The sequence below is a fragment of the Oryzias latipes genome, chromosome 16, assembly GCF_002234675.1.
Source record: "Oryzias latipes chromosome 16, ASM223467v1".
Classification (NCBI taxonomy): Eukaryota; Metazoa; Chordata; class Actinopteri; order Beloniformes; family Adrianichthyidae; genus Oryzias; species Oryzias latipes.
Window position 1 is genome coordinate 11918384 of NC_019874.2, and position 16000 is coordinate 11934383.

The window sequence follows — 16000 nt, forward strand, 5'->3', positions numbered from 1 at the left end:
GCGTTTTCTATGCATTAACTGTATTGAATATGACCAAAACGTGTCTCTTTTGTCTTTGGTTTGGTATTTGTACAGAGTTTCGTTCGAGGCTGGATATAAAATCATCAACCTCACCAAAAATGGGCAAATACAAGCAAAACAAAAACACCTAGTTACTGGAACATAGCTGTTAAGTTTTAAAGCTGACAAGTGGTCTCTTGTAAAAGAAAAGGCCACACCCATTTTAGTATCACTTCAAAAATGTTAAATAAAATGGTTTTAAAATTTTACCCCAAATTATTTTAAATTTCACGGATATGCGAGGAATAAAGGTGTTGAATTCACATTGCTAACATATTTCTATCATTTGACAGAATGGACATTACTTTGTGAAATTGAATGATCAGTTATGTGGTGAATTGGCTCCAAGTTATATTTTCAAATTATTAAGGAGGAAGACTAAAATTGGTCTGTCCTTGGCTTAAGCACTAAATTTAGGGCCAAAAATTCTGAGCATTTTTACAGAAACTTTAAGACCAAATGCTATAATTTTTAAAATAGCTGGAAAAAAAACAACAAAAAAAACAGTAGTCATCTGGCAAATCCAAATTCAGCCAGTTACTGCATCTCTGAGAACTGGTCCGAGTGAAAAAATGACTTACTTCCTTATGCAATGAAGTCAATTCAGTCAGTGTGGTCTTAATCAGTTTCTATGGCAACCACTTTCACCATTCAGAATAAGCTGAACGTAAACTCAGGAGAATCGGACAAATGTTTTGACAGATTCTCCTTTTATTGGGGCATCCGATTGGCCAGTTTATAATTTCAAATAACTTTGTGAAAAAAAGAATTGAATTAGCAAGAACTGTTATTTTGACCATTATAATGTCCAAGTAAACTCTGTTTTTTCAAGTCTACGTTGGTGTCTTGGAGCCGGTCCTCATGGACATCCTCTTGGTTCTAACCTAACAGGCGACACCAGTTTTATCAAACTATCTTGCAACTGAAAACACGCAAGCCAATTCCCACAGTGAAACTGAAACAGACAAGTGTTGAGTTAATGTTTCTTTAATTTCATCCCAGAGTCACATCAACAAGTTACTAAACATCATAGCAGTCCTAAACAAAGTCAGAGTAGCTTGCCATCATGACTCTTCACCCTCAAAATGCATTAATAAAATAAAGCCTGTTCAATATAGAAAAGAGGAGACGTATACAGAAAAATAAGGTCTTGGTTCACATACATCAAGCCATCGGAAAGACAATATTTCTTTCGTCTTAGGCTTTCCACTGAACAAACTCTGATAAACAGGCAGCAATAGCATAAATACACGTTTTGCTTGCAGGTTTTAAATATTCTCAGATGCATACCAATCTGGAAAATAGGAGATTCAAAGTGAAAAGCAATGCATTTTTATAGACAAAATCCCCTCAACCCCCAAATAGTTCAGAACGGTTAAAAAAAAAGATTTCTAGCGGTATTGTTGCTCATTTTTGGGTAACTTTTGTTTTACAGTGTAATACTTTATTTTTGTTTTACGACAATATGCTTTCCATTCTAAATGTTTCAAGCTTTAGTCTTTGCAGTGGATTGTACGATTGTACGATCACACACACTAGGGTGCAAACGTCTTTAGGCTAACAGCAATGATGCTAGCTTTCCTTTTCTTTATCAAACATTCCAGAGTGAAAAAAAATCAAAAAACTAACACAAACATCCTGGTGGGGTTTTCTTTGAACCCAAGGAATCAATAAAAAAAAACGGAAAATATTTCTAATTTTCTTCATGTCTCCACAAACACGTTTCATCATAAGAAAAGCAATTGTTACAATACTGTAACCTACAAACGTATTAAATTCTTCAAATAAAAAAAAACAAACCTAAAGTGCGAGCACAATTCCATCCATACAATTTCAACCGGAAAACGTAAAAAGGGAGCAATACTAAAAAGATTGTCATGTACCATGTCCGTGTTAGTCTGCGCGTGTGCGTGCAGTCTGGAGTGCTCGTCCGTGTGCCCGACGCCGTCATGTGGTGGAACTTCACCTCAGGCTCGGACGCACCGCCACACTCGCGCTTTACTTAGTTCAACCTGCACGCCTCACGCTGAACGACAAACGAGCTTAAAAGAGGTCAAAAGCAAACTTTTGAAAACTATGAATTCTTAGGAAGAGGTTCACTGGACATCAGAGCGCTGAGGAGCTTCTGATCGTGACAAGATTGTCTGTACATTCTCTTTTATCGTAATAAAAATGAATAGATGCTGTCAAGGCTATTGGTTTCCATATGAAATCTGCATTTCGCTTATAAGCAGTCAAATCAGCCATAGTAAGATTACAAACGGTAACATTTACACTGGACAAATACAGCACGAAGGGCATCAATACAAAAAAGAAATAAAAAAATAAAATAAAGGGAAAAGACGAGGCTCCATCGATAGAATCTGCAAAGCAGAGAAGATCGCAGATCTTTGTCATGGCAGTGGAAACAAAAAAAAAAAAATCATGCTTTTATATAAATATATCAAATAAAAAGATAATCTATTCTAAGTGTCCTGGAATATTCCAAATACAAAAGAATCACTTTTGAAAAGGGTTACTTCTCTCGAATAAAAAGTGAGAATACAAAGAGTATGAACAATCGCTGAGAACTACGTTTGGAATTTGTCGCATGTACCGAGATACACTTCGATTCAGATTGGGACAGTTGGCACTACGTCTGCTCGGGGGAGGGGAAGCCCTCAACTAACACGTCCTTTAGAAACCGCAATGCTGTAAAAGCCCTGTAAGATGTTAAAAACTGGAACAAAAAAGGGACAAAGAAGGTCAAAAAACAACCACATTTCCTAATTTCATATAAACAAGTCAGACTTTATAAATAAAAAAACATGTTAGGAATGGGAAAATGCATTCTATGATATCAAAATGTATCCCAACTGAGAAGAATGGTCCTGTCTAGTTTCAATTCTTCATTGAATGATTTTAACCCTTCACCTTACTTTAAAAAAATTGGCCAACCTTTTTTTTTTTTTTTTTTTTTTAAACAGCGGCAGCTATGATAAAACCCGTCATTTCTATCATCTCAAACAAAAACATGACGGTGTTTTACTTTCCATTTACATTCATAACCAGCATCTGTTAAGCTGCGTTCACACCGCCTTTGGCCGCATTTGTTCAAGCCCCCACCTCCAATGAAAGCGTTTTGGTCAAGAGCATTTTGGTCAAGCTTAAGTAAGGGTTAACGGCCGACGAAGTGTGCGTTATTACTTTTTAAACACACGCCGTGGGAGCCTGAACTGTCCGACGCAGACGGTTCAGGCTTCCACGGCGTGTGTTAAAAAGTAATAACGCACACTTCGTCGGCCGTTAACCCTTGCATAATTTTAAGACCGTTTTTGGACTCGATATAGAAGAAAAAAATGCAGCCATTGAATGTGCGTTTAAGGTTAAAATAGGTCAAACTTTGACCAATCGGGGGCTGGGATTTGTTAGAGATGTATGAATGGCGTCTATTTGTATTCAGGGACGTGCCAATCGTTTGAAATTGATCATGGAGGAGAAATCAATAATTGTGGTTTGTCTGAATTTCTATGACACCAAGTCTTTCATGGATCAGAACAGAGCAGTGAAAGAAAAAGCCTGGAGCAAGATTTGCGAGACTTGCACCACTACTACATTCCACAACGAGCCTCTGCGAACTGTAGGTGGCGGACATGCGCTCATAAATCGTAGAAAAAAGAAGCAGCAGCCCCTCTTTACTTGTTCAGTGTGAACGCCGTGGGCTAAACGGGAGTTCAAGAACACGCTTTTAGGGCGCCCGGTGTGAACGTAGCTTTTCAGAACTTTCTTCTGTGGATTCTAGACATGATTCTGAGTAAAGCAGAACTCCTAAACATGACCAGGAATGCTCAAAAATTCCAGGATAAAAATGCCTGTGTGGACAGGCGAGGAGGAACGCTGAAAGAATGTTTTGCAGTTCTTAATGAATGTGCTTTCAGTGTGCACACGGTACCCTTCTTTACATGGCGAACATACAAAAGGACGCCTTTAAATGTAGGAAAAAAAACTGAATGACCCCATGTATTTTTGGTCCACTTTGTTTAACTGCAGTTTAAGAAAAAGAAAAATTGACTTGAAACAACAGTAATACCAAACAAAGCGAATGACAGAGATGCACACGGGGGCTTGTAAAAAACAAAAGAAAAAAGGGGTTTACATGCAAATAATGACATCATATTATTATAGGAGTAAATATTTACATTTTGTCTTTATACCCTGAGCTAAATCAAAAATTACTGTTCAAATACAAACCCATCCCACACACACACACACACACAGACGCATACACACAGACACACACACACACACCGGCTCATGTCAGTCTCAGTTGAACTCGCAGAGACCTGAGTTAACCTCAAAGTTATGACTGAAGCGACACGCATCAGAACCGTCACTGGTACCCCCAGGTCCTCAACCCTTTAGACAATAAGCAGAGTCACTCTGCACCCTCCGATTGAAAAGGCAGCTACCACGAAAGAAGAGGAAAAACAGACGAAAGTTTAAAAAGAGAGTCAAAGGAGTTTCCTTTTAAAGTTTCGTCCCGCGTACAGAACAAAGATTGTTCCATCGTTGCTTCCCTTGTGTGAGAAAACATGCACAGTTTCTAATATGTGACGAGGAAACCAAACAAAAAACGCCAGTGGATCCTAAAAAGGGTCGGCCCTTCAAGTATAAATCTAAAAATTAAAATAAAAAATTAATAATAATAATAATTTATCGATTGACATTCTAATGTCTCTTCTTATAAGAGGGGGAGATAAACTGAAAATCGGAAAGATTTAACAGCCACAAAACGGTAAACCTTTTCTCTTTTTTGTAGCTGTGATCCATTAAAAGTATGTTTCCTTTGCTTTTAAGCAAAAATACTAATGTGATTGATTTGTGCTCCCTCAGAAAAGCCTCCTCTCACCGGGAGAGGGGCGCGTTCGCTCCTACATGTCTAAACCTCTTAGTTGTGTTTCTTCAGGAGTGCGTCTTTCGTGCCGTCGTGGTCTCTGGGGCTGAAGTCGGGACAGATGCCGTTGGCGGTTTTGCTGGTGGCAGTGGCGTGTACGTCCAGGGTGGACGGGCTGGGTTGTTTTTGTCGACTCTGAAGGTCTGCATTGTCTGCATATAAATAGTCCTCCGAAAAGTCTGGGTTCTCCTCCACAAAGCATCTGAACTTGTCTGGAAAGAACCACAAGGGGGAGCCAAAGACCATTGAAAATCTAAACACCAACTTCAACGCTTCCAAGGCAACAAATTAATTTTTTTGCTCCTCGTAAAGAAAGAGCGGTGGAATCTTTTCAAATCTCTTACCAAAAGTCATCTTCCCCGTGTCAGCAATATCGATGGCAGTGAAGAGATGTGACACATCCAGATGAGTCACTCCTAAAGCCGTCTTTAGCATGACTGCCAGTTCTGCCTCTGTGATGGCACTGTCCTCCTCTGCCTCAAACATCTGCAGAGCAAAAACATACTATGCAACAACACTATCTGACCTTCTTTATTCTGCATTGATATTTTGCTGTATAACACAAAATGCTTTCCCCGGAGTAGAAGTTGTACATTCAAATGTCTCATTTTACTAAAAAGTCTTGCTAGCTGTAGCTCAATTTATGTTATTGAGTCAAAGTCATGCTGAATTGTTTATTTGAAAGAACAAAGGCTGGAACGAAACCTACCTTGAAGGCCAATTTCATCGTTTCCAGAGTTTTGGTGGGTCTGCAAACTACAGATAAGGCGATCACATATTCTCTAATGTCCATGCTGTTATCTTCATCCTGTTGAAGAGATAACGGAAAGCATCCCCACTTTTTAAAATCAAGAGACTAAGCCTACTAATACAAAAACAAAAAAAAAAACATTTTTAGGGAATTATTTAAGCATCAATAATAAACGATTATTCAGATTATGATGATCAGACTCCATTCCTGATTCAAATCACACTCACTTCAATGCAAATTCAAATTTCTAATCTAAATAAATGAAACAACTATAAAAATGGACAACAATCGTAAATAACAAAACAAAAAAAACAAAAAAACAGGCTGTCCATTTTATGAACAGACACATTGAAATCCCACTCTGATGTTAATCTATTTTACAAGTGTTCCCAGTGGTCTTCATTATAATTGTGCCATTTTTAGCCAAAATAAAAAAATTAATTCATTCTGTTTTCATCACAAATGCACTTTTTTCCCCCCCAAACAGCATTTTACCGTCTGCGCCTGATTCAAAACCATTTGAATAAAGAAAAAGTGAATTGTCTTTACATACAGCATGGATACCAGCAATGCAAACGTGAAGACATTTCTAAACCTGGATATCTCCCAGCCACTGCACACCCCTGAATGAACTCCTATTAGGATATACCGAGGACATTTGGGGCTTTCTAATGATACCAAACGTGACATGGTGGGACTCTGGGAATTGTAGTTTTTATAGATTTAAACTATTTTTGACTGGATAACATTTTTTTCCTTTGGTAGTCAGGAAGCTAAATGAGAAAAAAACTACAAGAAAATGGTAAAGAACACAATTTTCACCAGAGTGGGTCTTTAAATAAAACACATTCTGCCCTAAGTACAGTTGCTGCATGTTTATATGTGCGTGGATGTAACAAAAGTGAGGATTGAGAAAAGGCTGCAGCAGCTTTTACCTCATCAAAAAGAGCAAACATATCTCGAAGCATGTCGGACACTGGAACATCGAGGAAGTGAGCAAAACCCTGGAGGTCCAGCTTCTGTCCCTCCAGCTTCCTGGCTCTGTTCCCGTAGTCCTGCAGGACCTTCTCACTGTTGGCGGGCTTAAGCCTGTGACGGGGCAGAAAACTGCTTACTGCATAGTTTGACGTCTAAACTAAGACATCTCAACCCTGCTTAATCATATCTGTAAAAACACTTTTCTAAATTTAAAGGTGATCACGTTTTGCAGCGTTTTGGGGAATACATTTGCAAACTTTTCATGATTTTCTTATTGAATTGCATATCTTCCATTGGCCAACAGGTAGCTGAATAGTGTAAAACAGCTGCTTGTTTTTACATGTCAGCTCACACCAGCTCAAACACCCACACTAAATAAACCAACCGCTCGGATACACCTGAGCAAAGATCCTTCCTAGAAAACATTGAAACTTCCACCCATACTGGTTCTACAAAACTCCAGCAAGGCATCTCTACTGAACATTTTATTTACCTTGATGGTCCACTGCTTTACAAAGGTTTGAGCGACTCACCCCAGTCTTCTGACAAGTCGTGCGAACTCCAGCAGACAGGTTTCCACCGGCAGTTTCAGCTGCCCCTCTGCCATGGCCAGCTGGCAGTCCTCAAATGAATAATCGGTGATGGGAACCCCGAGGGCTCTAAAGGAAACATAGGGGGAGATTCGAGTGAGCAAATCGATACAAAGCAGGCCTTAAGTTCCAATGATTTAAGCTAAAGATAATGGAGGTAACGGACCAGAGAAAAAAAACGAGCCCTTTTTGAAATCTGAAAGAAATAAAATGTCTAAAAAAACACCAAAACATCAGGAGTGCGTGTTTTTTTCTTCAGTTTTGGATCTGAGTTGACCACAACTGTAAAACTACAAACTAACCTGTGCAAAACAAATAAAAACTAAGACAATAGAAACAGTGACAAACCCTTGCTAGAATTCACCTGCTTTGCAGTGGGAATCTAAGCTTATTTATTTAATTTTTTGTGGATAAATTTGTGGATAAAATAGAGCATTTTCTTCATATTTTTGAAAACATTTGCTGTATATCTGCTGACCGTGGATAATAACGTTAGATCCTAATGAATCAAACATCAATACTTGTAATAAATCTCCAAACTCCATCAACACTCTGGACTTACTGCGCCATGACTCGTCTGACATTGACAGCGAAGAGAGCGGGGTTCTTTTTCTCCTCCTCTGAGGGAGTGTATATGGGGAGGAACTGGAAGAGGGAGCAAGAGGCGGGGCATGAGTGTTCTCCACCTCACACCTGCTGGACATTTTTTCCCAACAGCAGTTTTAAAACCGTTTTAGGATAACAGTTCCTCAAACGGGAAAATACTTGCATACTCACTTCAATCACAAACTCGTTGTGTAACTGGCAGAGTGTCAGCCACAAGATTGCAAACCTTTATTTAAAAAGACAGAAAAATATATTTTTTAAATGGGATGAAAAAAATGAAAAAAAAAATTGTGGAAGTTTTTTTTAAGTTCAGCAGAAGGTTTCAGTTTACATTTTGGATTTATAACATTTATTTCATCTTTTAAATTAAGCAACAATCTTTGGCCTTTGTTTAAACCGCAGCCCTATTTGTTCCTCAAAGTCACTGTTTGGCAGAGACTAATGTAGGTAATCAAAGTTTGTGGTAAATGACTTTGAAACAAAGTGTTGGGTAATCAATGAGATAATGCTGTTTCTTTTAAGAGGCTATGAAATTGTGAAGCATTTAGCTTGCAGACATAAAAAGGCGAATGTGCTTAAAAGATCAAAGCTTGTTCACATTTTTTTTTTAATACTTTGATTCCACAAACACGGGGTGTGTTAAATACGTTGTGTGTGTACTTACGCCCCTGGTCCTTGCCACGTCCATGTAATTGAGTCCTGAAAAGAAAAATAAAATAATGAAGAATAATTTTTTTTTTATGTTTATCACTCTAAAGATGCTCGTTTTCTTCTGGTGAAACAGTCCTGAATGAAATGCAGCTGAAGTAAGAAGTCTTTTCCCTCAAAAACAGGGTTGTATGTTTAAAGGATTTGGGCTTTTTAGCTGAATCAGCTGCAACTTTCTCTGCCTTTCAACTGGAAGACTCTCAGGTAAAACAACTGATCATCAGTAAAGAACAGAACCTTTTCATCATCAGAATCTCTGTTTAGCAAATATGTCAAAGGTTAGAAAGACAAAACAGTGCAGCTCTGAAATAAACTCTAAATGATCTGACACTTTGGGTGTAATGAGGTGATGAGTGTTGACTGATCAGTTTTGCGATCAAGTCGTAAAATGGAAACAAAAAAGAAAAGTAGACTTTTGGTCATTCTTTTGTCAACTTAAAAAAAATCATTTTAAAGCACTAAAATATATATGTACATTTTTACAATATTAGTAGTTTAAAGCACTTTGATTGCTAATATATCAGCTACTAATCTTACTAGTTTGTTGGGGTAACGGATTACAACTGGTTGCACTGGAACAGCAGGAATGAAGGCTCCTAGAGAAAAAAAAAATTGCAATCAATTTTTGTCATCTCCAAAGATAAGATATGAGCAACAATATGGAAACAAATATTTTACAAGATGCTTCATAATAACCTTTTCATTATAATGTTGCTTGGCATTTCCTCAGGTTTTCTTTAAACCTTTGAGTACATTTTTTTTAAGCACTAAAATAGTCAAGATTTGTCGTTTTTTTTCCTTTAAACTACATCGTTTTCCCGTATCTGCATTTTTTTAGCGCTGTGTGAAAAGAACCGTCGCAGTACGCCGTCATACTCCATTTACGTTAAATCTTTCTGTTGCTTTTGCCTTTTGTGATTAGGAGAGGGATCAGGTGTGAAAGAAAGAAATCCTAACAGGACAGAAATCCAGGAAATCCTAACAGCACAGTGGAATCCAGCTGGACACTCAACTGGAGAGTGAAAACAGGAAAAAGAGGCGACAGTCTGCATGCTTAAACCTGACTGACTAAAGGACAAGAGAGGCCAAAAAGCTAAAACGCACAAACTATTAACTGGTTGGTAAAACGAAGCAATGAAACGGTAAGACAGCCGATACATGTAATGAACAAACAAAGCAGTGAAAATACCTGGCTTAAAGGTTATGAGGCAGGATCTGTTAGTACAGGTCCCCTCTGGAAAAATCATGATCTGTGGGTAAAAGTTAAAAAATTAAAACATTTGAGAAATCCATCATGTTATGGACTGAAATTTGATATTATTTTACGTTATTTTATTTGGAAACTGCTGAATTAGTAACATAGTATCTAAGGGGAACTAAAAGAAAGACTTTGAAAGGACCAGCATATCAGCATTTACTGAACAAAACTAAAGCAGGTTCCTGTGCATTCCGGTTTAATTCTCAGGTGTTCTCGCATAAAACATGAAAACAATGTGCTTACTTGAGGCCATTCTCCTCGAGAGTGAGCTCTGCGTTTGATCTCCTCCACGGTTTTCTTTCTCGAGTTCTGGTCCGATCGAGACACGAACACCGGCCGGATGTATTTAATCAGAGCTGGACACAGAGGGAAAAGATAGGAAGCTTTGTGAGCTTTCATGTAAATTATAAAAAATAAAAAAAGGTAATATTGGGAAAAAAATAAGGTCTTTAAGTTTATTCATATTTAAAAATGTTTATTTCTTAAAACTTTTCAGTCTGAGTATATAAAGTCAATATCGACACAAACCACACTTCTTGAATATTTTTTTAAAAATACATTAACATGCATGTACAACTTTGCCTATCTGCACGCCTGGAGTCATTAACATATTGGGAAAATTACAGGATTCAGTTTCAAGAGGACGCAATTTGAGCTCATCCGTGGACTACAGATCCAACAAAAAGATCCGGGTTGTTGTTGAAGTGAAGTGCAGACAAAAGACACCCTGTACACGTGAGGCCAGCTGATCATGTCTAATGCTTATTACAGACTCCACATGCTCGGCATGCAAAGGATCTTTGTACGAGTCCGATGCTGGCGGACCACAACCGCTCAGAGGACGGCCGGTTCCAGAGGCAGCAGACAGGGGGAATGTGTAAAGCCTGGTCCTATTTTAGAAAAGCACAATCTTTGCAGACATGCATTAGTGGCTTTCAGAAACAATGTGGGTACATTCTGCAGTATGAACAAGTGTTGCTGTTTGAACTTTGCCACGTTTCACTCAGCCTGAAGGGTAATAATGTGGCAAACTGCTGACCCAGCACAAAGGCAGGAGGAGAAAGGCAGACTAAAATAACACTCATAGATCTTTCTTGTGCATCCTGCTGGCAGAGACATAAGCCAGTGGCCTCACTTGCAACTGCAGGAGTGATTGCACGTGCGAGCTAGTTAATAGGATATGTTGACAGACTCGTGTGTACTGTCTGCACCCAGGCTGGGCCTATCTGCCCTTTGCAAAGGGACGTTTAAGTGTACAGAGACAAAAACTATGTGCAATTTAAAAGCCCATTTTTATCCCCCTTTTAGGTAAAAGTTAGAAAATAAACATCTTTACTGTTGATTTTTGCCTTCCTGGTTACATGGTAATAATAAAATGAGCCAATGCTTAGAATAATGGTCAAAAGTGAACAGATAATGAAGTTGCACTCTGTAGACCAGTGGTACCCAAACCCCAGGAGAGAAAAATAAATAAATAAAACTTCATTTTTTCCCCTTTTTATTTACAATCTCATTCTGAAGGAAGTTTTATTTAGGAAAACTACTGGATACTCAAACACTTCTTACTGATTCTTGACACACCTTTAGCGGCTGGTGTTGATCACCAAATTGAAACCCACAAGCTAGAAAAGTCAACAAAAAATAAAAGTATTTGGAAAGTTTCTTTTCACAGAAAAAAGTCAGTGAAAAAACTGAAAAAAGAGCTTTTAACATTTAAATAAAATAAAACTGTATTTAGCAGAAAAAACAAGTCTGATGTGAGTCTGCAGAAAAATGGCTAAATAGAGATGAGTGGCATCTGTTTCAGTCTGAACTTCAGATGCAAACACATTTGAATAAAGAGAGCAAAATCTGTTTCCATGGTGGTAACATGACCTTTCTTATAAGTAGTCGCCATGGCTCCTAGGCTGGGTCCTGAATTACCATCTTGTGGGACATTTTCATGTTTTAAAGGTCTAGTTACCGTTCACATACAATAGATCTTGAAGTAGCTGTGCAGAGCTTTAATTTCAAAAGGAACGTGGTTTTAATGAATCAAATATTGGATTTAGATGTGGTTATTTTCCAGATGCGTTTTTCCAAATGAAGAACAAAAGTGACAAAACAACAGGTATGGGTCACATGTTGTAAAAAAGTGCTGTAAGAAAAGCGTCTTAGCCAAGACACAAAGAGCTTCTTTTTTTTATGTGCCGAGGAAATTGCAAAATAATTCCGTTTTTATGAAGATTGCAAATGAGGAGGCTGTGTGTGCCGAGATAGGCCATTTCACCGCTGTGGGATGAAAGAGTTGAGAAGTTTAGATTGTGCTCTTTTGGGATGTCGTGCAACGACTACCAGACATCACTCACCCACAACTCAGTGGCCTTGTGTTAGAGTGTCTGCCCTGAGACTGGAAGGTCAACCGAGTCAACCCAAAGTCTCCCTGCTTGACACTCGGCATTAGGGGGTTGGATCAAAGGGTTAAACCATACCAATGGTTCTTATGTGCGCCTGTGTCTGGAGCTCATCAGTCCGCCAGAAGATGGATCACATGTGGAGAACAAACTTCACACACCAAGGTGTTTGACAACTAATGGGACTAAAACTCTTTAATTTGCAAAGCCTAGTGTGGGGGAATATTCGATATTCGAACTCGATAGACAAACATCAATACATTGATAAACAAACATCAGGGCTTTGAATGTGATGTGGGCACATACTGGAAGTCGGTGCAAAGACTTGAGTTCTTTTTGGTTAGACAAAAATGAGGCGTGCAGCTGAATCCTTTGCAGAGGTTTGAGTGTGCAGTCTGGTAGCTCTATAGGAAGTGCATTACAGTAATCAAGCAAGCCCTTGCACAAGAGGTTGAGTGCCATAAATCATGAGAGCACGTCTGATCTCCTGCGAAGATCTGCTTGCATGAGAAATGGTGGAAAACCTTTTCTTTGAATTTCAGATGAATGGTGACTATTACAGAGACAAACGTGATAAATACTTAAATTTTTAGTTGCACAAAAGAACCGACAGTCAAAAAAAGAACTGAACGAAACAGAAAAACAAATCTTTTTTTAAAGGCTTAAGAACTTTTGCACAGAAAAAAAGCTTCTCCTCATCTAGTAAGTTCTTTTACTTTCTGATTCAGTAACTACGTTTGTTTGACTACAAGGAGGTTCTTAAACAAAGTGAAGTGTCTTGGCAAAAACAGCACCTACTCTCTTCTTTGGGCAATCCTTGTCCAAAAGGTTTCATTTTTAATCACAGCTACGTCAGTATATGAAAAAAAGCAAAGAAACTAGAAAACAAATCAGTTGTGGTTTTCTACTTACTGCCCCAGAGAGGTATGTCCTTGCTTTCTGCCTTCATGACGATAGAGGACATCGTCATTGTGACTGGGATGGCATCAAAATAGGATGAATGGGGCGCCAGGGTAAGGATGGGTGCTTCTGTAGGCAATGCCCTTTGCCCTTTGATGGTCATCCAATGGAAACCTCCTGCAAACCACATGGCCCGCATGATGAGTTTCAGAATGACGTCCACCAGTCTGAAAAGAAAGTTGTGGAAGATTGAGGAACATTTCTAATTTACATTGTGGTTTCTTTAAAATAAATAAATAATTACATTTAGGAAATAAAATAAAAAACTGGTTAAAGTAGTCTGTGGTGAAAAGCATTTCTAGTTTACAAAAATGCAAATTTTCTTTTTTAAAGGAAAAAGGATAGTACAATTCATATTAAATGGTAAGATTTAAAATACAGGACAAACTATAAAAAATGAAGCAGTAAAACTAAAACAAAAAAACAATGTTTCAAACATCATTCATACAGACTCTCCCTGCCCTTTGTTTTAATGACTACATGTCAAATATTTAGATTTGAGCTTTTCTAGTATTATAATAAAGTGTAAGTATAAATACTGAAGTATTTGATGCTTTCAGTTCAAGAGTTTTCTGTTAGTTGCAGGATTACAAACAAGGTTTTCAAAGACAAATAATATTTAATAAATCAACATTTGTTATTAACTGGTGGTGAAAGGAGTTTGATTGTAATGTGATCGTACAAAGCTTTATTCATATCTGAAGTTGGAAACATTTGCTGACTTGCTCTCACATGTCAAGAAATGCTATGCTTTTTTTTCCCCAGTAAAAAAAAATAACAAAAAAATCCTTAAGATGCACAGACGTTCACCACAGCACTCACCTTCTCCAGAGGCACTGTGGCTCAACAGTGGTCTCTGAGCGACCTATTGTGGCGAGAAAGGCAAAAGGCCAAGCCAGTAACATCATGAACGCAGCCATGAAAAGGCGGATTGGGAATAGTGTGACTGTCATCAGAGCGATCTGAGAAAAAGGAATGAGAAAAACACAAAGTTATAATTACTATATTCACTCAGTAGAAATTTTCGCTATGGTGTAATGGAATACATATTACAATATAATCCAAATAACTTGTCAAATTTGAACACTGAGGTTCATAAGAGAAATGTGTAATCATCAGAAGGTTGTTCAGATGCAAATATGTGTTTATCATACTTTAAACATAACAGATGCACTGAAGGAACATGATGCAATTGTTTCATTTCAGATAAGAAAAGGCATTTTTATTACAAACTAAGCTGAAAATGAAAGCAAAAGCTTTTAAGCTTTAAAAGAGAACATAAATAAAGCAGACCGCTAAAATGCTTGATCAGTTCCATTTAAAAACAAAACATTAATTCATAAATAAATTCTACTGTTTTCAAGTTTTACAGAACAAACGTAAAACTGACAATTTTGTCAACAACCTGTGAATGAGCTAGGAACTAAAACCAAATTCTCAGAATTTCTTCTTGCAGTTTAGATTCTGCTGTGCAGATCTAACATTTGTCGTTTTTAATAGTAAGAATAATGGATTGGATTTATCTGCACTTTTCCAGACGCTCAAAAGCGCTTACAATGTACGTCCATTATTCATTCCCTCCTCATTCGTACTTGGTGATGTGGCTACTGATGTAGCTCCAGCTGCCCTGGGGCAGACTAACAGAGGCGTGGCTGCCGTTTGCGCCTATGGCCCCTCTAACCATCACCTGAATCATTCATACACATTCACACAACAGTGGAGCCGCACTGGAGGCCGGAGTGTGAAGTGTCTTTCCCAAAGACACGATGACAGTTGGCTGGGGGAAGCGGGGATCGCACCGCCGACCTGCTCAACCGCCTGAGCCCCTGACGCCCTAATATTGCTGGAGAATCATCGTGTATTTCAGTCTGACATTGCTTGGTTCTGCTTCAGGTGATAGACAGGTTAGTGGTATTTCCTGTTTTGCAAGGTCTGTGCACGTTACTGCTTTTTGACAGTTTTAAATAACGGAAATACCTCCCCACAAGGGCCGGAATTTAATTTTCTGGATAGGGAAAACACTCATAAAAATCAGAAAGATATAGCACCAACTTCTATGATAATATTGAACCAAGTCTAGCTAAGGATATTCCAACAATAAGCAAAGGTCTTCAATTCATAGAAAGTGACATCAATACTATGTTTCATGAAGAAGTGGGGGGAAAAAGAGGTCATTGAAGTCCCTAAGCAGTGAAAGAACAACAAATCTACGATACTGATATGTTAGTCAAGAAGGTAATTGAAGACATTTCAAAACGCATGGCTCATATCAGGAATTTATCATTCCAGAATGGTACATTTCCTCTGAAAAGGAAAACTGCAAAAAAAATAAAATAAATCCCATTGTACAAATCTGGAGATAAACATCAGTTCACAAATGACAGGCCTGTCTCCTTACTCCCTCAGTTTTCTAAGATCCCAAAAAAAACGTTCTAAAACGAGACTTGGAAATTCAGTGATAAATATAATATACTTGCAGACAGCCAGTATGGCTTTAGAGTGAGCAGATGAATACTAACTAACGGGTAAAATAACTAATGTCATGGAAGAAATTATGTAGGAGTTTTCGTAGATTAAAAAAAAAGCATTTGATACAATAAATCAGGATATTCCAATTGATAAAACTGATAAATTTGGAGTGAGCGGACCAGCTTTAGAATGGGTGAAAAGCTATTTGAGAGAGACAGCAACAGTTGTAGATATTGTGTGTATTGTACCTCAGGGTTCAGTACTTGGGCCAGTTTTATTTCATCTTTACATTAA

At 38.1% G+C, this 16000-nt stretch overlaps 1 protein-coding gene across 1 annotated transcript in view; it reads right to left on the reverse strand.

Moving 5' to 3' along the window:
• Positions 1 to 1031: 1031 nt before the first annotated feature.
• The window catches only part of lpcat1 (lysophosphatidylcholine acyltransferase 1), a 32761-nt gene continuing 17792 nt past the window's right edge, over positions 1032 to 16000 (reverse strand). The window contains exons 2-14 of the mRNA XM_004077761.4: positions 14060 to 14199; positions 13190 to 13404; positions 10128 to 10240; positions 9816 to 9876; positions 9164 to 9222; positions 8583 to 8617; positions 8090 to 8144; positions 7875 to 7957; positions 7256 to 7381; positions 6680 to 6833; positions 5703 to 5801; positions 5338 to 5479; positions 1032 to 5205 (exon numbers count right to left, since the gene is read on the reverse strand). Of these exons, the coding sequence (XP_004077809.1) occupies positions 4988 to 5205; positions 5338 to 5479; positions 5703 to 5801; positions 6680 to 6833; positions 7256 to 7381; positions 7875 to 7957; positions 8090 to 8144; positions 8583 to 8617; positions 9164 to 9222; positions 9816 to 9876; positions 10128 to 10240; positions 13190 to 13404; positions 14060 to 14199 (1500 nt within the window). The 3' untranslated portion in view covers positions 1032 to 4987. The remainder of the gene's footprint in view (positions 5206 to 5337; positions 5480 to 5702; positions 5802 to 6679; positions 6834 to 7255; positions 7382 to 7874; positions 7958 to 8089; positions 8145 to 8582; positions 8618 to 9163; positions 9223 to 9815; positions 9877 to 10127; positions 10241 to 13189; positions 13405 to 14059; positions 14200 to 16000) is intronic.